The sequence below is a fragment of the Dermacentor andersoni genome, chromosome 1 (genome assembly GCF_023375885.2).
Source record: "Dermacentor andersoni chromosome 1, qqDerAnde1_hic_scaffold, whole genome shotgun sequence".
Classification (NCBI taxonomy): Eukaryota; Metazoa; Arthropoda; class Arachnida; order Ixodida; family Ixodidae; genus Dermacentor; species Dermacentor andersoni.
In genome coordinates, this window is record NC_092814.1 from 31,901,761 (window position 1) to 31,927,175 (window position 25,415).

The window sequence follows — 25,415 nt, forward strand, 5'->3', positions numbered from 1 at the left end:
TAACTTCATCAAACCGCAGGATGAGTGTTTATTGCTTTTTCCAGTATTTTTACAAGCATATCACTTTTGTTTAGAACGTATGACTGTAAAGCTGCCTAGTTAAATGAAGAAAACAAGTAGGCATGTACTTTCATGGCTTAGTGAAGCATTCTCATATGAAGTCCATGTGTCAGAAGGCTTTCAGCTGGTGCACCATAATGAAGCTGAAGCAGTTTGGTGGGTTGCTCATTTTACAGCATATTATTGTCTGATCAAGCAAAACAACAACGCTTTGATTGCCACTGCATTCCCATCGTGAGGGTGCCTGTACCGAATCTTGTAATGGCTGGCAGCATTAACTGTAGTTGATTGCTGGATCTTCTTTCAAGCCATACCTGATGCGTAAATTCAAAACTGCTTCAGTTTTATGCTTGGTCCCAGCTGTCAGTCTCACTAGACGCTTTCGTCTTCAGTTCCTTGAAACTCCTTGGCGGCGGCGTGGAGGATAGGAAAGGGATCTCCACAGTTTCCGCCAAAGTCGTCCGTATCCAAGGTGACGATAGCGATTCCTCCCAGCTGCTTCTCGCGTGCGAATGCAGCCTGTAATATAAATGGTCATGCTATCAAGTCTCTGTATTAGGAAAGTGCAAGCCAGAGAGAAAAAAGAAAGTCGCAGTTTACCCTGAAAGGCGAAGCATCGATTGCGATAACAAATTAGTAGACAGCTATACGAAGTAAGGATAGTAGCTTTATCGGCCGTATAAAGTTTTAAACATAGGCATACTATCTCAATTAACAAGCGTGGTGTCACACGCGCACAAGAAAGCTGTATCTGGAGTTTTTCATGTCGTTCTGCAATTTTCTCATTGACGCTCTTCATTTAATTATAATATTTGAGAATTTAATTAATTAATTAATACTAGTTATCTACATAGGCGGAATGAAAAAATAATTTGAGTATCTCCAAGCGACGGCAAACAACATTTTGGTTCTGTGCAGCTACGTGGCATTCGCATATTTTTAAACTCTGGCTAAAGTTAGCTGGGGCACCCTGTATATTGCTGTGTGCACAATAAATTATGGGTTGATAGCACTTCGTCTATCTCAGTCTGCACATCCCGTTTTTTGCGCGGTTACTCGTTTTTTGAAACTATTACGTCATGGACGCATAGACAAGCGGAACCACTGCAATTAGCAGGGATTATGCGTGCTTGCAGAGTCTTATTACCTTCTACATTAAAAAAGTATAAATTGCTTTGAAGTTTAGTCCAATTTAGGCTCAGATAAAGCGTAATAAGCAAAGCCCCAAGCACGAAGCCCCAAGCACGAAGATCAGGCAAATCCATGTACCCCATCATTCCCTGATGGCTGAACGATCGCAGTGCCAGACTTCCCTTTAGTAATTATTGTAGGAAACTCTATGTCGTCAAGCAGTCAGACCAGTGAAGCATCAGCGCGTCTGTCTGCTTTAGAAATGCTTAATTTTTATCACGGCCCCAACGGCTGGTGGTTGGAACACTAGCGTGATAAATGAAAGAGTCGCAGCGCCATTTTGCCAATGCAGGCTGGCTACAGGAACCGCACACTCAAGCTTTCCGTACTGTCAACAGTGCGACAGGAGAAGGCACATACCTTGTAGGAAACTCATGATTGTATTGCGCTTAGTATTATACTTACGTGAAGAACTCGAAGAACGAATATAAAAGAACAAGAAATGGATGCACATAGTGCAAGTACGCCCATTTCTTGTTCTTTTATGTTCATTCTTCAAGTTCTTCCGTGAGTATTATATGAAGCGCAACACAATCATGAATGTCCACTAACTAGCCCCGTTCATTGCTTTACTGGTAGGAAAGTTATGTGTTCACCTTGTCGTTGTCAATGTCTATTCCGAGGCAATATTTTCCACATTCTGCGAAGGTTGCACAACCACGCATGCTGTGCATGTTCAAAGTACCTAGTGACGAAGGCTTATGAAGTACGCGTTCTAACACTACTGTGGTTTGTGCAAGGCTTTGCTTATCAAGTTCGAGTATCACGCAAAACGGGAGTGTGTCTGTTCCTGCCCAGTGTCGTCTCATTTTCATGACAGTCCAAGAGGCTGGCATCGGCAGCACTTGCGCACTTGTACGAAGCTGAAGCAGCCGCAAGGCAGCTGGCATTACACGCGAAACGTGGATTATAGGTACAAGGCCTGAGGTTTATTGAGTGTGTGCAGCAATATGGTAAATTGCACAAATGAAGAAGCAAGTCGACTATAGCAACAAATTTTGAAGTTTCATTTTTGGAAATTTGTAATAACCTGCCAGAGTAAATATCGCACTTGATATTGCAGCCAATATATGCAAATACGTAGTTGTTTTAGTGTTACCATACACCGAAAGAACATTTTCCAGAAACCGTGAGGTCACGTCGCTTTAAGAATGTACAGCCGCTTCAAGAGCAAATGATTTTACATTTATTTACTGCTCAGTCACTAAAGTACACAGTTTTCTTTTGATTGTCCAGGAGTTTTCATTTTTCGTACACGTTCACTACAGGGTACTTCAACGTCTTGCTTATGACGGGAAGCGAAGCTTGGACTGTGCGCAGCCTTCTCAATCCCCGGGTCACCCAAAAACTTTTCCCTCCGTCCGCCCACCAACATTGACTCGCTAAATTTTGGACTTGCAATGATTCTCAGAGAAACACGTGTTTAGACTAGGAACTCCTTAAGATTCCGCACAGCACGTATATCGTCGTTTGCCGCGGAGGGGTTGAAATGCGTACTGAGATGTGAAATGCATGTAGCCTCTGCCAGACTTGTCCCGAATATCTGCTAACGTGGTTGCTCACAACATCCGTTGCCTCTCCGGGAAAGTTAAATTCGACACGTACAAACTTTGGGAGTGTGTAGAACATCTTGGGCAGCATGTTGTCGCTGCCGGCACCGTAAACTGTGATACTTTCCAGTTTCCGGCAGTCGTGCAGCATGTTGAGGGCCTTTCTGGGTGAGCGTTCTGGCACTGATGGTGACGTGTCCGCATCTCTGTACGAGGTGGTCGACCTGCTGCTCGTCCATCTGGAGCTGTTGTACGTGGAAGCGTTCCGACTCTCGGGGCGTCCTGAACGTGGAGTCTAACCATTGGGTGCCGCGGTCGCCGTCCATTGAGAGGATCCGGAGCTTGTGGAAAGCCTCGAGAGCCTGAGCCACTGTCACATTGTTGTCGTTCTGAACGCTGCTGATCTTGAGTGACTGTAGTGTCGGACAGGCCTTAGACACATGCAGCAATTCGCTCGTGGAGATCCGAGTTATCGATAGGCATTTGAGATGCTTCAGTGATATGAGGCACTCTCATGTGCTTATATGACGAATGAATTCCGAGCTGAAGTCGAGAGTTCAAGCACGTTGCAGGTGATGCATACCTTCAGGAGAACATCGTATTTCATGCGAATCTCTCTGGAAGTCGAAAGTACTTTGATACATTTTAACGTGTCGAGAGCGCGGATGTAGTTGGGCCCTTGCCAGGCAAGACGACGGTGCCAAGAGACTCGCAGTTTTGCAGAATGGCCGGCATGTGTTGGTTCGACAGAGCGCAGCAAGGAATCAGCAGCTCTTTCAGCAGCTTGAAGTGCATTGAGAGAGAAGCGATCTCTTGGATAAAGGATAAAGATGTTATCACCGACGTCGAGCTTGCGTATCAGCGTGGCTCTGTTAACACACGGCTGCTCGATGCAAAGCAAGGTGCGGCCAGCTACGTCGCGCCGCGGACAATAGGCAGGCGCGTCTCGGCCGAGTTTACAGTTGCGACCGCTTTTCTTGGTGAGGGCGCCACTGCTCGGGGATGCTTTCGTGACTTCGCACCGGGGCTAAGCGGGCGTTGGTTCTCGCGTCAGAACGTGTTTGCCTCGTGCTCTATGCATTGATCTCGTGCTTTTTCGCTTGCGTGTGTGTGAGCAAGTTTGCCTGTGCTTGCTGTGCTTTGTTAAGGCTCTGCGGTGTGCGTGTGTGCCGCAGCCAGCCTCGTTCATGTGGCGCGATGCCGCACCACATGTGTGGAGCGCCACATGTGTGTGCTTGGAGCGTCGAGAAGCGTGGCTAAAAAATATCTCTCGCCAAGGAGTGTCGGGAAAATGAAGCAAGTGGGAACCGAGCTACAGGTCTCTGGTATGTTCCCTGCACATTACAGAAAGTGACTATAAAAAGAACACGAAACTTAGGCTCCTGCTTCCGAATGCAGTACCGACCGTGTTTTGCAAATATCCACAGTACCTGCAAAAAGAGAATGTGCAGCCCAAAAAACGCCATCGAAGAAACTTTACTGATCACACAGTAGTTGAGGCAAGCGATAATTGCGGCAGCTCAGGAGAAAGCCCCAACATCGAAAGTGCCTCGCAGTTTCTCAGCGACGAGGTGGAAGCTCTAGTTCCAGAGACTGCCTTAGAATCATGCTCTGAACGTAGTTCTTTCTTCCTTGCTTATGAGAATGCAATAAAAGTATCAAGCTGCCGGCTGAAACATTTTTTGCACTTTTCTTGGCTGCAGCTGCACTTGTAAACTTCCGACAACTTCACCTGTATTGAATTGTTTGTTTCAATTAATGACTTAAATGTGGACATCCAGGCATGTAGCCAGAATTTTTTTTACGGGTCCTGAGGTGATTTTGATGCCAAGCAGGATGGGGAAGGGGGAGGTGCTGTTGGGCGAGTCATACTTATCAGGAACACTGGCAAGAGAGAGGAAAAGTTAAACCTCGTTAAAAGGGGCGCACTCCTTAGATAACCTCAAGCATCACTCAATATGCTTCGTTTTCATGAGAAACAATCTATTGATTATTTGCAATGATAAGTGTTTTTATTTCAGCTAAGTTAGTTTGCATTGCTTGGGAAACTCGGTACAAGTTCTCCCTATGTAAAGTTTTTATTTTGCGTATGTGTTCATGAGAAGTGAATAAAAGTAGTGATAGATTGCTTCAAGCAGAACCTCTCGATGGAAATGCATCACCCGGTCGTGCATCGTACGGGCAACCGTCACGGATAGCGTTCAGGCGTATTCTAGAACAGATTTCCACCCCTGTGACAATCTGTTGGCGTTTGTGGCGTAATCAGCACTTCCAATGACGACTTAAAATATTTTATCTGCAATTTCCCAATATAAAACTCATTATTTACGCCTTGACTGGAGTAAAGATCGCGTGTGCCAACGCAGCTGTGAAGGCGCTCTCTATCAGCAGCCATCCCCGAGCAGTGGCGCCGCAGCGGGCGCACGGAGAACTAGGCCCGAGACGCCGTTCAGGCGCGATGCAGCGGGCCGCACCTTGTGCTTTTGTATCGAGCGGCCGTGGTTAAGACAATGCGTACACCCCCCCAGTCCGCGTTGCCCAAAGGTTTATACACACCTCGGTCAAGAGGCAAGGGTCGAAGGCTAACTTCTCCCATCGCTCAGACACATCGGCTATTGTCTCAAGACAGCGTTTCGGAAGATAGCTGAATACTTTCAAGGCCACCTCAACAGGAAGGTCATCGAATCTCGTCGTAACTGCGTTGGTTCGGCCAAGGCATTGGCATAGAGAAAGAAAAAAAAGTTGGCATTGGTTTGGCGTTCTTGATGATGACGATGATGATCCCTTCTTGAATTGCGCAAACCCACAATCCGGTCGACAATATAATTAACTAGCAAACAAATATGTAAACGAAGCTATGAAAGAAACCGATGACAAAATAAAATAAAATAGTGCGTAATAAGGTGTAGCGCCCACCGACGCCGCAACTAAGGTCGGCGCTCTCAGCCGGCGCCTATGATAAACAGCGCTGGAGTTTTCACGAAGGGGCTTTATTTTCACAACGCCTGCAGCGCCACCCTGGCGGTCAGAACGTGCACAATGCAGCCGCTCCCGCGGACGAAAATTGCTGCTGGTAGCGGCGTTGCGTGCGCTGAAAGTCGAAGGAAAACAAAAGGACGCCGACGGTACTGTTGCGTATACAAGTGTCACAACTACATCGGAATGAGGGAGGATGTATCCTTCTGCGTCTTTCCATCTAAACCCTACGAACAAGAACGGAGGCGGCGTTGGATCCAAGCAGTCAGGCGAGCGGAGTAAGTTCCCGTCTTGTCGCCCTGTCGAGCGGTGTCGGGCTGGTTTCTAAATCGAATTTCGCGTGTGTGCTTGGTTTATTCGATAGTGAAGACGGTCAGCCGTGGCAGCCAGTACCAAACAGCAGAATATGCAGTCGGCATTTCGTCGGAAACAAAATGAGCAATAGCATGCACCATCCGGCATGTGTACCAACCATTTTTCCTTCGAAATACCACCGCCAAGCTCCTTCCAATGCTGCCACACCAAGCGAACGATACGAAAGGTAAATAGTTTCCATTCATTGCCAAGAATTATGTGGCAGGGAAGCTGCCTTGTAATACGAGTTGTGTGCGCATACTGCCGGCGCACGTGCGACTAAGCCGCCTATGTGTTTTTAAAAATGCGCATGCGGATGAGGACTCGGCGCTGAGATGCATCCGGTAAATTTATGTAATAAGTGCTAAATGTAGCCAGGGTTGTTACGGATCAAGCAGCGTAGCACTCAAACATTTGCTTGCCCGAGTCAGCTGATGCGATAAAGCTTTCTTCTCCATTGACTGCTGTGGCGAAGTAACATCAGAATTTCTTATGTCTAGCCAGAGAAGTATGGAATGTCTTCAGGCCAACTAATACTTCCGAAACCATAGCGCAGCAAAACCGGCGCCGTAGCTACTAGATTTGCGAGGCAGGCTGTCACACAAGCATGGGAACGGCACACGGCGCAACCGTTAAATAAACGCACGTGCTCGCCGCGACACACTGAAAAATATAAAAGCTTAAAAAGCTTCTTTCGCCATTTCTTCACTTGATGGCGCTAGCTTCTTTACGAAAACTGTCCACTTGAAGCGGCGCGAAAACGGAAACATGCGAACCATATGTGCGAACTATGAAACGGCCGCGGACGTGTCGTCTGGTCGAGCGGCTGGAATATGCCGCGTTTCGTCGCCAGGGCGGCGTGCAACGCACTCTTTTCGACGCGCCGCCTATCCAGCGCTGGTTCCCCATACTCCATCTCACAACTACCTCGTAGCACTGCCGAATGTACGAGGCGTACACAGCTAGTATCCTTGCGCAACGGTGTATGGTTCCGGGCGTAACTGGCTGATTATTGGCTGCTGTAGAGAGTTTCATTTTTGCTCGCTACATGATACGGTACAGCGATACGTGACACGTTATGGTCTTTGCGCATGTCTGTCTTATACGGAGAATTACTGTGACAGTTACCGCCGGTAACCGTAGTAGCCACCCTAACCGTGATCAACTATAGCAACATGGCCGCGCTCTTACAGCGCCGAGTTCCTGTTTCGATCTGAATTTGCGCTTCTTACTGGCTATCCGCCCTGTCAGCAAGAAACAAGTGGCGATATCCGTCATCGCTAAGTCCGATCTCAAGATGAGGGCACAGCACTAGGTATGTATTGTCGTAATTATTCAGATCGGCTGTTTGTCTTCACGCTGTTAGGACTACGGACACGTTCCCAAGCCGTAAAACTGGTTTGATTTCTAGTTAGCAGATGGCGCCACACTATTAACCCTGGTGATACGTTGACTATGCGGAACACTATAAATGCAATCTTGTTCACTGCCCCATTAATTTACTACCCTGCTCTAGCATGGTACGTGATGACGGTAGCGAGCAAACGCCAAGTAGACGTTAAGCAGCGAGACGCTGTGCCGCAGGTGAACATTTGTGAAGGTGTTCGCCCTTACTGCTTGCTAAGGAGGCTGCAAAGTAACTGCAGGGAAAGCGTACAGGTGAAGCGAAGCTCCGCTGTCGCATCCATGTAAACTAATCTTATGGTTATGAAGTCAAAGCATTTTTTTAGTCAACGCACCAACCATGGAGTATATACCGACATGATGGCAAGCAGACGCTGAGCAGACGACCTGGCGCAGATGAGCACATCTCGAGAGGCACTCGGTCTTCCTATCGGTTCAGGATTCGTGTAGCTTCCACAGTGCTGCAAGGAACTACTGAGTATAGAGTATAGGTGCCGGCTGCGGAAGATGAGGAGAATAAAGATAGGCGGCGCGTGCTCGACGCACAAGTACGGCACGCGCTGTCTGGTTCTAGAAGCCTGCTATACTGGTCCTCTTGTCCTGGCGCTCCGCTGCAACCCCTCGGTTCCCGACAAAGGTAGTCAGTCAGACAGGTAGAAATAAGAAGAGCTTAAAATAATGCTTAAAGTTGGTTGGTTGGCTGGTTTTCTCCTACGAATGGCTCATACTCACTACGGGGGATTGGCCAAGAATCGGGTGAGTTAGCAATATAATTAGTGGGGTAAAAAAAAGTCGCAGTTTCACCCGCAAAGCGAAGCACCGATTGTTATAGCTAATTAGTGCACAGCTATACGAAGTGAGGATAGTAGTTTTATCGGCCGTGTAAACTTGGAAACATTCGCTTACTAACAGAATTAACAAGCATGGTGTCAGCGTGCACGAGCAAACATGAACACATCACACTCAATGAGCGCGGACACTCGCTGTGAAAACGTTGGTGTGAGCAAGCGCGGCAGCAGCAGCGAGCGAAGTTACGTTCGCGTGGTCTATCGCTTCGACGGAAGAGTGACAAAAACACAGCGCGCAAAAAGGTATGAGCTATCTCCAGATCACTTGGCGCGCACAAATGGGCATTTGTCAGCGCAAACCTGTTCTTCGGTAAACCTGAACTATAGAGCTGAACGCACTAATGGCGCCTTCGACTTGTCGCTTCAGAGCGCTCAGCAAGGGCAACAAACTTCTGAAAAGTAGCATTTATTCAACCCGTATTTTGAGAGTACGCTGTGAAAGAGAGGTGCTTCATTACACTTAGTGGAGCGGCTTAGCGGGAGATGTGGGTCTTAGACAAAAAAAAAAAAAAAAAAAAAAATCGAGATATGGCGCTGCGACCTTGTACATATATGTCGTGTTATATGCTTATTTAGAATATGAGGTCCATTTTTGTTTATATTCCTTGGTTCTACTTTTATCCAAGCTTCCTTTAGTTATTTCCTGCAAAGATTTGCAAAATATATGTTCCTCAGATTTTGCTAAATAGGGTATCACTGGCTTCCGTATGATTCAAGGAATGCCGTTAGACCAAGCTTATTGATGTGCCTTACTCAGAACAAGAGTTGGGAGCTTTCGAAAACACTCTTTCGAGTTTCAACTTCAAAATATCGCAACTCGTGTTGTCCATTAATTCGCCCTCGCTGCGCGGTCTGCTAGCCGCCTGGTTAGCTCAGATGGCAGAGCGACCGCCCGGGAAAGGCGCTGGTCCTGGGTTCGCATCCGGGAGAAGGAAGAATTTTGCTTCAGCTGCGAAGTTTTCTTTTTGAGAAACTCGTATGGGGTTTCCGTTGTAGCTTTGTCCGGTGGAGGGGCACACACGCACACGAACGCATGCACGGACCAGTCGCCGTGCATGAAATGAAGTTTACTCTAAACAAATGCACTCAGAATTCAGCCAGGCAGGCAAGAAAGCGTCCAATGAGTATATCGTCCGGCGGTGGTTCTTGAGCTGCGCTTACACACTACGAACATAATAAGCAGCAGAAAGAACGATCGATAGCCTAGTGGCTATGCGTTGCGCTGCTGAGCTCGAGGTCGGGGGTTCGATCCTTGCCGCGTTTCGATGGGGCGAAAATAAAATAAAACGCCCGATTTAGAAGCACGTTAAGGAACCCCGGGTGGTAAAAAGTAATCCGTAGTCCCCCCATCCACGGTGTGCCTCATAATCGGATCGCGGTTATGGCAAGTAAAACCTCAGGACTTAATTTAATTTTGTCCGAAACTCTACTGGCTCCGAAGGTTATGCAGGCCAAGTAACATAATTGTGTCATATGGCGGGTGTCACATGGTTTTCTAAAAGGAAAAACAAAAACGGTATTGTGTATGGAGTGATGAATGAGCCTTTCTAAAGCGTTCTTTGAAGAAATTCCCAGAGGAACGCGACACCTCTAGAGTTTACGAAACATTGATGAATTGTTTCGATGCGCTGGGACACAAACGGCAATTTGTCGAGCAAGGCGCAAGGCACTCTAACCACGCTTTAACAAGAAAGGCTGGCGAATGTAACTTTAAAATAAAAAGTTGTCATCCGAGGAGGAATGATTTGACGGACACGTGCATCTTGGTAAGTACACCTTGATAATTACATTTTAAGCAAGGTGCGCCATAACGGGGAACATAATTGTGCCCACCAGTGCGGGAGAAATTTCTTTGCAGCTGAGAGGTAGCGTAGTGGTTACTGCATCCGTCTCTCAACTGCACATTGCCGCAAGGTGGGGAAAGTTTTGTTTTATTCCTCCCCATGCAAGCCGGGTATGAGGAGGTAGGTGAGGAGGTGGCCTGACGACGGCGTAGCGAGAAAGGCATATGGACGCAGCAGGCCCTCTTTCGAGCTATTAGCTGCTGTCACAGTAAATAATAACAAAAATAAAGGCGCCAATTGTTGACCGAAGTACAAGGAGAGAGGAGGATATTTTAATGAAGACAAAGGAGGAGAGGTCGGCCTGGAGAGCGTGTCTCTGGCCTGCGACTCCTCACAGTGGGTAAGGGGAAGTGGGAGATACAGGAAAAGGTAGGTGGCAGGCGATTATGTCATGGTACAATTAGGTACTATATACACGTCCAATACGCGGATGCGCGCTGTAGACACAATACACGCGAGAGCAATCTTGTTCTCACAAAAAAGTTATCGCGCATTTCGCACTGTCTGCACGTCTCAAAGGTTCTAGAGGCGATCGTCTAAACCAGTCTCACGTAGAAAGTTCAAGTAACCCCATATAGTATAGCCAATGTATCATGTTTGATACGCTCAATTTGACACGTCGAACCTCTGGTTTAAGGGCGTAAAAGTTGATGCAAAGCCCATAGTGGTTTTTATTAATATGCTGGAGCAAGTTTTCACTTCTGGGTAGTTCAGGAAACCAATTACTAATTAATTATTACACTAATTATCTTTACTCAAAAACATTTCATTTTGTTTTTTGTACGAATGTACTCTTCATGGCCAGAAATAAAGATGGACAAGTTGATTTAAAATGATTTTCCTTCACGTGAGATGGTGTAACAGGGCTTTTTGGGGTTAATGTGAGCACGTAGAAGCTACTGAATGCATGCTATATAAGCGTCAAGCGCGACATTCTATTTATCACTTAGCACTTATGGATGACCCGCTATTAAACTCTGATCTGTAATGTTGTTTCAAGCCAATTATCTGCAGAGTTAGCCTGCTGTTATTGACGTGGCACACCAGTTTACAGACAGCAGAGTTCTGTCATCTTCTACAGCGTTTTGCAATCTGAACCTTGATCTCATCTGTCGGCGCGCCGATTAACCTAACCAGCGGAAGCACACGTGACGGATGGAACTCGTAGGCCGGTGCAGTTCCTCTCAACATTATTTGGACTTCACGCTGTTGTCGATCGACATTTTCGTCAAGTGAATTTGGCAGAAACGTCATGACACCCACATATGCTTGTCGCTATTGAGGCATCGCGCACTGGCTTATCAAGAGAACGCACGGCCCACAATCGCTTACCTTGTCTTTGGCGCTTTGAGGATCTTCGTAGCTGATCCACGTCGGAAGCAGCACCGCATAGGAGGCCTTCAGACCTTTGTCGTAGTTAACAACCCATTTATCCTTCTTCATTGATTCGCAGATCTGTAAATGTACAGCGTCGCACGTGATGGGTGTTGGAAATTTTGTTGTTCCCATATACATGCGGCAGTACACCACCGAGATTAAGACGCGGGTTCGATTGCCTGGTGCTGCAGGATACTTTCGAAATTCGAAAGTGCGTAAACTGCGCGTACGTAATCTGGGGCGTTGTGGCATAACGACCGCACGGGTGATTTACCTTCCCCAGCGCTAATCTCAGTTTATTTTATCTCTCCGACTATTCCTCCGAATTCATGATGAGTCACGCTTCTTGATTCCCCTTTCATGCCCAGGAACCTTGCTACTCGTTCTGCGATGCGTTTGTTTTCTGCAGCGACTCTTTGAAGAAAAAAGAAGTCTGTTCTGGCACATTTGCTGGGTGAAGCTAATGCCGAACTACTGCGGCCGCAACATTGAAATTTTAACATTCGTGTCGCAAAATATTCATATGACCGTATTCTGGTACCATTGACAGGCAGGCCGACTAATTGATGTTTCAACTAGTTGGTGCAGCGCGAGCTAACCAAGCACAGGAAGCGCGTCTTTAGTCTTTGCGCTGATTGAGCACGCCAGCCATATTCACGTTTCCCACCCGCGAACCACGCAGTGCCCCGCTCACCTCGTTGTAGCCCAGAGCGCCAGACGTCTGGGTGTAGTTGCCCGCCTGGCCGCCTTCCGAGGTGAACGCGCCGTAGCCGACATTGGTGGTGTCGTTCAGCGTCCAGGTGCGACCCAATGTGGTGATGGCCAGCACGATCTTTGACCTCGGCACGCCTGTCTTGAGGTAGCTATTGATGCTATACGCCTGAAACGGGCAACGCTGCCTTGAAGCGCCTCCCAAATGATTGAATACTTGTTCTACTTAAAGGGTACACTTCAAATGGTATTCTACGGCAAAGGGTCTGTGCATACGTACCATATTTTGTGCGAGTTGTTCGCAGTGAAACAGTGGGCCGAAAAACGGACGATGGAGAAATACTGTGTCCATATCCTCGCCTTCAGTTGTCTCCTCTGTTAGTGCGCGATGTCACAATGAAAGGGAAGGCTTTCGAACACACATACAGTCGACGTCGCAAGGTTAGGGACTACGAGATCTGTGAAAACGCTGAATTTCCGAGCAGTTTGGGAACCGTAGCCACTGTACAATAATATGTTGTTCTCGTGCACTAGTACAGTCTGGAAGTCCGAATACCAGGCTGCGTGCCCAGGCTACGGAAATATTTAGCCTTTTCCTATGTCTAGCAGTCCGTAAGCTTTTGATGACGATACACAACTATTCGCAGCGCATGAGCTGCTAGAGAAACAGCACCGGAAATTAAGTGGCCTAATTTTGATTGGTAGGCATAAGTACCGTTCAAAGTAACGATACTAGGCGGATAAAACTAATTTTGTCGGCTTCTGCTCCCGGCTGTGGGTGACCCACTCCCCCATGTCTCGATAAATGGGGTCCTGCTATCCCTAGTCTCAGGGGTCAGGGCTCAAGACTGCAGCCACCATTGCTTAATCCAACACTGTGTATACTGCTTCGCGTCACAAATCTCAGATTTTAGAACATCGAGTGGTTGAAAAGGGCCGCTTGAAAGATTAAGATGGTGTTGGCTAGCATCGTCAAATATCTTACCACGCTGGCGGTGGTGTAGTCAGTTTCAGACAAGCCGTGCAGCGGGGCGACGGGACCAGTTTGGCCTGACCAGACACCCCAGTAGTCGAAGGCGTTGACGGTCATGAAGTCCACGTTCCTGTGATAAGCGCGAAGGCCGAAGGTCATTGTATCAGAATCCTGAAGTTTATAGCTTCTCGTAGGTTGCAAACAGCGCTCGATGTCGAACGAACGCTCCAGAATCCACCGCGAAACTCGATATATGCGTAAGAACTACTTAATAAATAATAGCTTTGACAATACAAATATTGATATTTATTTATTTATTAAAAATACTGTCGACCCAAATCAGAAGACAGGCGCGGGAAAGCAATAATCGTTAAACAAATACAAATTCTGCTGTAACTATTTATTTATTATTTAATTTATTTTCCACTTCTTTATATTCACCTTCTTTCTTTAAAATTCTCTTTCCTATTCTTTACCCGCTATCCTTTTTCTATGTACCTGTTTCTTTGTAGAGCCAGCAGGCGCTGTGTCTCGGTGGCCGTTGCCAGCTAGCTACTTTTCTTTCTCCTCTCTGTGATCGTTCTTTTTTGCGCAAATCAAATAGCCCGCCGTGTTTGCTCAGTGGCTATGGTGTTGGGCTGCTGAGCACGAGGTCGCGGGATCGAATCCCGGCCATGGCGGCCGCATTTCGATGGGGGCGAAATGCGAAAACACCCGTGTACTTAGATTTAGGTGCACGTTAAAGATCCCCAGGTGGTGGAAATTTCCGGAGTCCTCCACTACGGCGTGCCTCATAATCAGAAAGTGGTTTTGGCACGTAAAACCTCATAATATAATATAAATCAAATACTAATTATAATGCCGTAACGTTAAGTTTGTGAAAATTCTTACATTTGGGCCGAGTGGGCGGTACTTTGTTTGCAGATAAGACGACTTAACAAAAGGGAACATCGGTACATTGCGGCCCCTTGTTCAAGGGAGCACTTCAGAACGGGCTGCTCTTACTTTGCTGGCGCTCTGGTTGCGATGCCGGCTAACGCTATGTCACTGCACTGGTACATCCACCAAAGGTGCTAGGGCAGCTAACCACCAGTAATCTACTGCAAAGCCGGGCGATTATACTTGACTGAGGGGCGGGGGGAGGTTATTCGCGCGTGCTCTTCGTTCGATGTGTTCCTTTTAGCAGTGGACCGCAATGTGCACATTGCTGATTGTGGCAATGTAATCTGGCATCTCAGCCCCGGCGTAGCACAGCCTCAGCGTACATATCCACTGAATACGTTTCAGTGAGCACGGTCGGATGAATTGAATCGCTGCTGCACATTCAGAAGGTTCAGCCGCACGTCTCTCTCTCTCTGTCTTCTTCCTGGGCCGGCGGCAATATAGTATGCGTAACAAATAGTCTTACCATATCACACTTACTTTGCTATCTCTGGAAGGTTGTAACCGTTGATGACGATTTCTCTAGCGACCGAAAGGTCGACTCCAAGTTGAAGCTTTGCTTTGTTGAATGCTGTCTTCATTTCCTGCATATTGAAAAGGAGAGAAATTAATGTTCGTCCACCACTAAATAATACTGTGGCGTAACTTGCAGTGATATATTTTAATAAGCACAGGCTTGAGAAATATAAATAGCCTTTCTTTTTAAGAATTTCTTTTAGAAAACTGTCGTAGGGTGTACTTTCTTTGTGATTCTGTTTATATGGAGAGGCGGACGTAACATTCAGAAACCGCAATAACCGGTTAACTAGTTCGCGCATTTTCATAAATTAAGTTCGTTTAGTGAGTTTGCGGTCTACGGCGAAATACCGCATATAATGTATGGCTTTCGGATTTTGCCACGCCACATTTAATTTTAGCATTGTATTCGGATCCCACAGATTTTGTTTCTTGCAAACATTTGCGGCTTTCAGAAGTTTCTTAAATGAGGCAGGTGTCGTCAGCAGCAAATTAAATTATGGGGTTTTACGTGCCAGAACCACTTTCTGATCATGAGGCACGCCGAAGTGGAGGACTCCGGAAATTTCGACCACCTGGGGTTCTTTAACATGCACCTAAATCTAAGCACACGGGTGTTTTCGCATTTCGCCCCCATCGAAATGCGGCAGCCGTGGCCGGGATTCGATCCCGCTACCTCGTGTTCAGCAGCCCAACACCATAGCCACTGAGCAATTTGCTGCCACCGGCGGGTAGCAGCAAATTGGGGGCTCGCCTTCCTTCGCGGCCTGCGAACGGCACGCAGCGTGGCGCTGACGCCTCGTCATTGCCGTAATGCAGCGAACTTGGGCTCGACGCGAATCCTTCAAGGGCACTGACTATAGATCAACCCAGACTGGTAGAGGCATTCTTCCAAACATATTTCGTTCATTTGGCGGAAAAGCGTTAATTACTGTTGGCGAAAAAAAACGGAGGCCAAACTTTTTTTTTTTGAATTCACGTCGGAACCTCTTCTGTAGCACATCACGAATACGTCCCCAATACTTGACGAACTTCCAAGTATTGCATTTGAGCCGTTCTGGCGCCGGAAAAGTTTTCGAAACTTGCTAGGCTGAGTTATAAGTTTATCTAGAATGCAGTGGGGTCCTTCACCGATAAACAATGAGCTAGAGCCGTGTGTGGATGCTGTCAAAATCCCTGACCTTACGGCGAGGTGGTTCGGGATGTTCGCGGCGGCGTGTACGCGTGTTCCGTTTCTTTTCTGGCTTAGCAAGCATCCTTTCACGCTAAGAGTGGTTCTTTGCCATTGCGGAAACGTAGTTTATTACAATGCAATTTAATATTCCTTTTGAGGTCATCGCTCAGTTAAACGCGCTTTGACGTTAACAAAGCGTTGTAATAAAATAAAATTTTGAGCGAGAATCCCGCAACTCTTATCATTCAGAGTGATGTTGAAAGCTTTCGCTGATTACCTGCCGCCTCGAGGCTGGCTTTGCTCGATTTTGGTTCGCCTTGCATAAAATTTGCGGAATATATATGCGCGATTTAGGCATATACGCCCTTATCCCGGTGATTAAGGTAAGTAGCTTTTCATTTAAATGGAGGCTTGCCATAAGGCACAATGTTTGATATGTATTATGCGTATCAAATTAATGTTCTCACATAGTCAATCCAGCGTAGCACTCGCATTGACTCCTTAAAAAAAAATAAAAAAAAAACGAGTGAGAGCATTAGACAGAATGCATACACGCGTACTTCTTCATTTTTGTAGCATTTTACCCGCCGTGGTTGCTTAGTGGCTTTGGTGTTGCGCTGCTAAGCACAAGATCGCGGGATCAAATCCCGGCCACGGCGGCCGCATTAGGATGGGGGCGAAATGCAAAAACACCCGCGTACTTAGATTTAGGTGCACGTTCAAAACCCGAGGTGGTCATAATTAATCCGGAGCCTCCCGCAACGGCGCGCCTCATAATCAGATCGTGGTTTTGGCACGTAAAACCCCATAATTTCATTTTTTGTAGCATTTCGGGACTGGTTCTTTCGAGAAGAGCCAGCGTCTGTGTTCACGACCACCAGGCGGTCCTCACGTAGCGTGCAGGCTGCTCATGGTGGAGGCTGTATTAATCCTTTCCGTGCCAAGGACGAGTCTCACTCCTCGAGGCGTTTCCTTCAAAATATTGCAGTGACGGAGTCTCGCTCGTCCAGGGATTCTCTTTCGTCTACTGAGCAACATAGACGAGTTGCAGTCGTTTGATCATTTTGGTGTGAATGGTGCGCTATTAAATGGCACCAGCTTCCCACAATACTGATATTTTTTGAGGGCGCGGTCGGCGCAAACGCAGAGGAAGTCTGGCTACTCTGTCTTCAGAAGCTATACATACGCGCGCGACTCCGTCTTTTGGTGGTGCCATTTTTTGTCGAAGACCGTGCTGCTTCCCGCCGCTTATCAATGTTGCCATTCCACGGTGGCGGCGCCATTTTGGTTCTAAGTCAGCGAGTGCGGAGGCTGAGTTTTAAAAGTGGCGTCCGCCTTTTTTAAATCACGCTTGCAGTTTTGGACATTTCTTACTCATGCGTACTTTTCGGTAAGTACTCATGTTTTGACACAGGGAGATGACGTCAGTCTCTATAGTGACCGTCTGTCTGCAACGTAACGGTAGTCTGTTATGGACCGCTTTGTGGATATGTACCTTGAGGAGGAGCACGAAGTTCTCCTTGTCCTGAGGTCGGCCGCCCCCGCTGGCCGGGTAGTGCCACGTGACAACGAGGCCGTTGACGCGGTGTTCGCGGCAGAAGGCGACGCCGCTCTCGGCGAACTCCTTGCGGTGCTTCTCGGAGAGGGCCACCTTGCTGAAGGGCACCGAGCCGAGGCTCTGGCCGCCCACCGCCACGAGCAGCTTGGGCACGCCGTTGCGCTTCTTCAGGTTGGCGAACCGCCGCAAGTTGCCTGAGAATCGGAGCAATGTGAAACCTATAGTGATATGCTTTCTCACTGGCAGCAAAAGACAAATTATTGAGAAAACGTATCTGCAGCATTTTGTTGACGCGGCTTAGAGGCTACGCCGCAAATTGTTTTCTATGCAAAAGAGCAGGCCCAAAATTTCTGAAGCGGACCGCCCGCCTGATGAGCTGCTGCAGCAGACGCAGGTATGGAATCGACGGTGAAAGCCCGTCTTGTAGGAAACTAAACGTGTGAGAGGGACATGGGAACGGCCAACAACAATATGGAGAATAGCACTGCGCCAATTTGTCTTGCTCTTGCTAGCAAATGTGAGGGCAAGTTAGAGAAAAATAAACCAACTCACACGTCCTCATCCTTCACTCGAGTGAAAAATTACGAGTTCATTTCATTTGGTTATCTATCGGCATGACTTGTACTACATGGTTATCTGTGTACGGCTGCTTGTCTACCTTCTGCTGCCCGCGAGTGTGTAATATCACCCATCGTAAGCCGACACAAAGAAGCACGGCTGTTTTTTTATTTGTTTCTCTTAAACACAATTAATTGACCCGCAGTCCCTCACTACGGCATACCTCATAATCATGTCGTGGTCTGCACGTAAAGCCCCAGAAACACGATTAGTATACATGACGGCGATCGCTATATAACATATATGATGCAGCTATCGTTATCGAACTCTTATTACACACTGACCATATCTATCGCTGTTTGACCTCGCACACCTACATATCTGTGGTTCATATGGGTATACCCATTCGAACAACAGATATCGCTTTATCACAACCACCTCCATATAGCGTATAGTGGGGGGGGGGGGGGGGGGGGAGAAAATGGCGCGATCCAGCGCGCATGTCGCGCAACCGCTGGCGCTCCTTTCACGTGCCTCTCTCTCTATACGTCACACCACTGCGTGCTACTCCTTCCCGCTTCGTCGCTTTCACCCCGCCAGTTGCTCCTCCCAGGACATAAGTCCATACATTGCCGCATGCCAAGTCTTGGTATGATTAATGCCATCGCATTAAAACCCTTTCGAAAACGCGTATCGTGCACTGTTATCAGGCCAACGCACATTTTGATTGCACTGCCTCCGTCACCGCCCAGCGTTACAAACCCAGTTATACAACATTACGGACGGCTCAGTTTTGATTTGCAGAATGCCATGATATACAAAAAACAAGAAGAAAAAAGACGCGTTTCCGCTTTCCTGCGGGCGTCTGGTTCACCGCACATAGGCTACTTGTGGCGTTCATCTTCCTTCGTCGCTTCTATTATGACACAATCGCGTACCACACACGAATTACACTAGCGACAGCAAATTCACTCGCTTTATAAGAGAATCAACGCATGCTCATGGCACTAGTTTCGCGCTAAACGCTGCGACACAGCATTATTTTGTTGCGGGACGTGAAATTACTTAGGCATGGAAACTCCAACAAACACGAGCGCTTAACTATTTGCGCGGCAAACCGGTGGTGTACGACCGATCGTGGCCTGGCGTCCTCCTGCCTAACGCAATAAAGTAGACTCACCGTTTCCTCCGCTGTCCGAGTAGTCGTTCCAAGGGTCTGCCGAGACGACCTCGGCGCCGCGGATACCAACCGTGTTGTAGACGAGGTGCGTGCATGGCCGTGTGTCGAGCTTCTGCACGAGGCTCTTTCCTTTGCCCTTCCTGTAGTAGGACCAGCTGTTCCAGTAGCAGACCACTAACTGGCCGCTATCCTGTATAGGAGCCGTGGGCGCTCTCGTCGTTGTCGTCGCTGCACCACGAACAGAGATGTTTCGTTTCAACCGGAGCTGCAGTGTAAAGGTTCTATACCGCTCGGCATTTACCTGCGAATACGATCGTATTCACTTGGTCTGCCCGCCTGTATTTATAGTTCTCCCGCAGCCAAATGCCGCACTCGTGAAATGCTTCAAGCAGCCGAGTATTAAACGAGACTTCATTAAATCATATATATCCGTAACTTTATTTGGTTATTATATATAGCAGTTATTGTATTTCTTAATTTTAGGGCTCTCATGGCATTTAATCATTGGGCAATTTCTTGCTCTACTGATATTGAATGAACTTGAAACTTGAATACCTGAAGTCACTGAAAGTAAGGGATTTGCGTCAAAATGGTCAATTTGGATGCTCAAGATTTATAATAGAGCAGCGGCCGACATAAGAAATTGGGCGATGATCACCTCTTGAATTAACTGAATTTGGTGACGAACTATGTAATAATTACTTTAAATGGCGGAATTGAAGCCGGTCGACGCTCAAAGCGTGTCCACTTAGTAGGAATTGTGAGACCAACGCCATTTCCTAGATGATCGTCACCGAAATGTACGACTAAGTACATTGGGTCTTCCATCTAGTTTCGTACCGGAGTGCGCAAGGAATGCTTTCAGGGGAAATAATGAGCGGGGTGGTGGGCAGGCGGTGCATTTCGCTGCAAGTGTGGGGACGCGTATTTCGAAACTGACTTCAGTTCCGCGTTTGTGACATAGGTCTTGCGGTAAATGGCCGAAGTTAATCACTGAATGTTAGATAAAAAGCGCATTCACAGTTATCGCACACTTTCTTATGTCCGCCACTCGGTTATGAATCTTGGCCAGCAAAAAGTTACCATTTTGTTTCGAATCGTGCAGCCTTTAATTATTGTAGAGGGTAGTCATTGCAAGAAGCAGTAAGCAGTGAATTCGTGCAGGAGTGTGCAGTTTTATGGCATCGCTTCATGCGCTGTTATACAGGCAGGGTTATTATTTCCTGGCGCTACAGTTCTTTCCCCCTTTCTTTGATTCTCTTGAGCGACGTTAGGCCTCGTAAATTGAGGTGATTAGCTCGGCAAGAATTCCTGAAGGCTATATATTGTCACGTGGTAGTGACGGTGAAGAAAGCAAACGGTGAATGGTGAAACTAGCGTATTATTGGGCGAACTTGTGCCCACAAAAGCAAGTTACACTTAAAGGAGAGCAATAGTGGCAAACACGATCGGTGGTCGTCGAAATCTGATCAGCGGGTCAAGCGCGTCGGCTTTTATACATCAGTCGTCGAATGTTCCAGAGTAATCGCTGGGACCCGCGTGCCTTCCACAAAGTTCTACATTATTCGCGTCGCGCATACATTCAAACAGATTACATAAGATTCGGTCACAGACAGCGGATGGAACCATCGATAACATTCCAGAAACTTCTGGTACATGCAGGCGCGTCCTGCGCTGTGCGATAACATTTCTTAGGCGGTGAAACGTTGTTGCCCGATAAAAATAAACAAGTACACGTGTCAATATGAGTGTCATTGGTTCTTTTGTGAACGGTCATATTTTTGTAGTTCTCTGCGATACGCTTGTGTTTGACTAATTTGCGCCTTTGTGATAGTGCGTCCGAAATGGTCTGCCGGTCTCAACAACTGTATGAGGTGGTACCGCCTTAGGAAAAAAAGATATCTTCATCATTTTATTCAATATAGCTTCTGCATCCCTTTTACTTTGCGAAAAGGAAGCTGGTGATATCGCATGTCTAACTCTATAACTCGGACATCTACAATAAAAGCTGAATGTGCGACCTTTAGTTCAAAATTGAAGCTCTCATGACTGCTTGAGTATAGTAGTTAGGTGCTACTGTAAAGAGTGGACAAGTCTTAATGTTATACGTGCGTCTGGTTTTGGACATTTCCGTTGATTTATTTTTTCCCACTGGTACGAGGAGTAACCGGCGCAACCTAAAGGCGCCATCTTACTTAAGCTTTTACATGAGTGCTAACACCAATATTATTCGTGTTGCTTTTAAGTATAGGTAGCTATCGATTGATCCACTAATTATATAAAGACTCGTTCGGCCCGCTGTGCGGCAGATAACTATGGTGTCTTTTAATGGCTATACTTGATCAAAACTTCAAGGCGAGTGTCAAGTGCACGATGGCATCGTGGTTGGTTGTTTCACGGTTTAGGAAGTTTTTTGGCCCTTTGAAGCTTCGTTCAATGAATAGGGTTTTCATAGAAATAGCAGACCCAGTACTTGTGCGCGTTATGGGCCTGGGTACAAAAAGCTCAAGCTGAGTTTGGGCTCTACGTAGCGCGCGGTGCCACTGACGCTATTAAGAAATAAAGCTTGTCGAGTCATCCGCCTTGCTTGGTGGTTGCAGCACACGTGACTATAGAGGCCACACCGTGACGCGAAAAGCTGAAGGCGTCGAGCGACGTTCTGCTCCACGCAATCGGTCTTTCTTTTCATCCAGCCTCACTCGCTGTTTACTCGAATTCCACATTGACCCGTGCCCATTTCTTCCGTAGCCCTGTCCGGGTGCAGTTTTTCAAAAAACAAATAATTAAAGCCTTAAAAAAAAAAGCTTTCGAGTGTTTCCGTCTCGGTTTTGCAAATGCGGATGCCATCTATTGTACTGTCCAACGTGCGACGTTATATACAGTCAATCTGAAAACTGCCAACAGTTGTATTTGACATTGCAAATGCACGTTAACTGGACGCCACCGTGCGCGGCGGTGGAATGACTTCAGACGACAACGATCACCAACCGAGGACATTGGCTTGCGCATTGCCGCTGCTACAAGCAATCACGTTGCATCTATCGCTCAAGCTGCTCAAGCGAAGGCGCTCACGGGCAGCAGCTCGGACCGTGTCGAGCTGCTGCTGTGGCGGTAGCTTGGATGATTATTGTTTTGAGTTCTCTAAAAGGCCTTTACAGGTGAATATAAGAACACCACTAGCGAGCGTAGCACCGTGCCACGCGGGCACGGTGGAATACCTCGGACATGGCAATGAGTGTGAGAGATGGTCGCGAGCGTTCTTGCCTAGGGACTTTTGATAAACCGCGCCCAGAGTTAGCGTGAAGCACGGGGCTTGCACGAACGCGTGGCTTTGTCGTTCCTCTTCTCTCTGCAGTAACTGCAGAGAGGAGAGAAATGACAGAGCCACGCGCTTGTGCGAAGAATTCTCGACCGCACCTGCGAAGCCATCCTTGCACACCAGTACAGGCTGACACAGCAAGAGGCTGAAATTTCTCTGACTGCGGCCGTAGTACGAAGAGGTCTGTGGGCCGTTCACTATGTTCACTATGTGCTACACGGGCATGCACAAGGTCTGAGTTCGGTTCCCGCTATTAGCTGAAAGTCACGTAAATGAACTGTAGCGCATTAGATACCCGCCAATGAAGAGAAGCACTGGGAAGTTATCTAAAAGGGCTCTGGGGAAGGCTCGTGCCGGCCTCGGTGCCAGCGATAGCGGCGCGTGCTCTCTCGAGGCCTCCTCTGGAGCAATGCTCGATGCTCCATTTCGTCTGCAGGAAAATACCAAATGTCCTCAGAACTACACGCTATGAATGTACGAGGGTTATTCAAAAACTAAGCGCCGTTTGCTTATATTTAAATATTTACACTTCAAAATAAAGTTCTATTTGGGCAGAACCATCTGTTAATTATTCACGAAGGTTATGAAGTTATTGTTTTGGCCCAGTACTCGTCTGCTTGTCGGGGAATACAAGCGACAATGTCTGCGGAAATCGTTGCTCTCGCCTGTTGTGAAGTGTGAACTGTAATTCGATTTTTGCATGCGAAAGGATCATCAGCTTTTCAAATTCGTGGGGAGTTGTGCCTAGTTTATGGACCTACAGTGATGAGCGAAGTAAAGTTCAGAAAATGATGTCGAGACTTCAAAAATGGCCGCAAAAATCTGCACGATGAAGAGCGGAGTGGCAGGGCCAGCACCCAGACCATTGAAACTGTTCAACAAGTGGACCGGGAATTGCGGTTAGATCGATGACTGACAGTTAGTGGTCTGGCTGATAAATTTTATGCTGTTGGACGCACTACAATTTGCACGATTGTAACTGAGAAGCTCGGATATCACAAAGTCTGTGCAAGCTGCGTACCAAAAACGCTTATCGACCAACTCAAACAGCAAGGAATGTAGTGCACGAGCGTTTTTGGACCTCTACCGACAAGACGGAGATGAGTTGTTTTCGCACATTGTTACACGCGACGAGATTTGGGTATCCTACGCCACTGCAGAAAAACAACAGCAATCAATGCAGTGGCGCCACTCCTCTTCACCAAAACCGAAAAAAAATTAAAGCAATATCTCCTTACTCGAGTCGGACAATTATGGCTATCGTTGTCCGGGACGTAAAGGGCGTTCTTTTGGTTGAATTCATGGAACGTGGGGCCACAGTTACAGCAAATTAAGATGTGCGATCAAAAATTGACGGCGCGGGAAACTGTCGTCTGAAATTGTCCTCCTCCATGACAACGCGCGTCCTCACACAGCTGCCCGAGCCAAGGAGAAGATTCAAGATATTGGTTGGGAACTTCTTGATCACCCACCCTACAGTTCTGACCTTGCAACAGTGACCATTTCTTCTTCTTGCACTTGAAACAGTGGCTTTCGGCGCAACGGTTTGAAGACAACGAGAAACTCAAGACCGCCGTTGTCAACTGGTTCAATTCCCAGGCGGCCAACTTATATGCAGAGTTACTAAAGAAACTGGTGCAGCGGTAAGAAAAGTACTTACAAGTTGACGGTGATTGTGTAGAAAAGTGGAGTAGGTTTGTACTAAACTACATTCGCCAATAAAAACTTTTATTAACAAATATATATAAGGACCAAACGACCCTTACTTTTTGAATAACCCTCGTACCTGCGATAGTTAACAATTGTACTGACAGTCCTTGTCTTATCGAAGCACTGCATCTCTGGCGCATAATGAGGCGAGCTCGCTTGATCTGATCGATTGAACTCTTGCCTGGGTGCTGCAATCACAGTGAACGACAAGGATGCTTCGTAGAAAACGCAAATGAAGGGAAAGGCGAACAAACACTTGCTGACCGGTCTAACAGGAAGGAGAACGAGTGTTTAAAGCGGAAACGGCAGAACAGCTGTTCGCAAACTGGAAGAGCGTTCTACCTCGGTAGATTCGCGAAGAGCCTTTTACCAGTAAGGTGAAGGTCTTCCGCGTAGCAGATAAACGTACTGCGGAAAGAAAAAAACTAAAACGGCATGGTTAAAACCCGCCAATGCAGCTCACTTGAGCTGCGGCCGCAGCGCTCGCTGCTTTGCTTTTCAGTCACGTAAGCGGTGGTGGTTTTCTGCCTGTCGCCGCTGCTTACGCGCTTGCTTAACCTTAGCGGGCTGGCGTATACACTGTGCCTGCCCAGGAATTCCTTCCCCACAGTGCTGCTCTCAGCAGCGTCGCCCACTCACCGGAGTTTGTTCCGACGACCAGCAGGGTCAGGAACAGGCCCAAGGAGGTGGCCCACTTCATCCTTGCCTGCAGTGTGGCGGAGAGCGTTTCGTCAAAGAGGAGGGCCTTCCAGGCAGGTCTCGCCGTCCGAGGCAACTGCGCTGACTACGCGCTCTCGCCCCTCGATCTCTCTCCGGCCGGCAGCTATGAACCAGACCAGAGAGAAAGTGCAGGAGAACGTGGCGATAAGAAATACCGACGCTGCTGCCGTCGCGGCCGCCTTTTGCCTGGCGAACGTACTACAGCGTCGGGGGCCGCATCGTAATGAAGTGGGGTGCGCTTTATAAGGCCAGCTCGTGCGAACCGGATTTTTACACTGGAGCAGTGAAGCGTGCGGCAAGGGCGCGCCCGTGCGCACGACTTGTGGTCGCCGTGGACGTACTGTCTCCGCCGGTTGTTGCCCTGGTGCGCGCGGCCCGGTTGGCCTTGGGTCGTGTTATTCAACCTCTCTTCAACCGGTCGTTGCTGCGCGAACCTTATGTTTACGGTGC

The 25,415-nt window shown here is 47.6% G+C and overlaps 1 protein-coding gene across 1 annotated transcript; it reads right to left on the minus strand.

Moving 5' to 3' along the window:
- LOC126543832 (chitinase-3-like protein 1) lies at positions 1-25,154 on the minus strand. The gene is made up of 8 exons (XM_050190960.2): positions 24,885-25,154; positions 19,217-19,444; positions 17,416-17,672; positions 14,711-14,814; positions 13,301-13,418; positions 12,299-12,484; positions 11,560-11,682; positions 1-579 (listed from the first exon to the last, which is right to left on the minus strand). The coding sequence occupies exons 1-8, from the start codon at positions 24,943-24,945 to the stop codon at positions 433-435; spliced, it is 1,224 nt and encodes a 407-aa protein (XP_050046917.1). The 5' UTR covers positions 24,946-25,154; the 3' UTR covers positions 1-432.
- Positions 25,155-25,415: the final 261 nt, after the last annotated feature.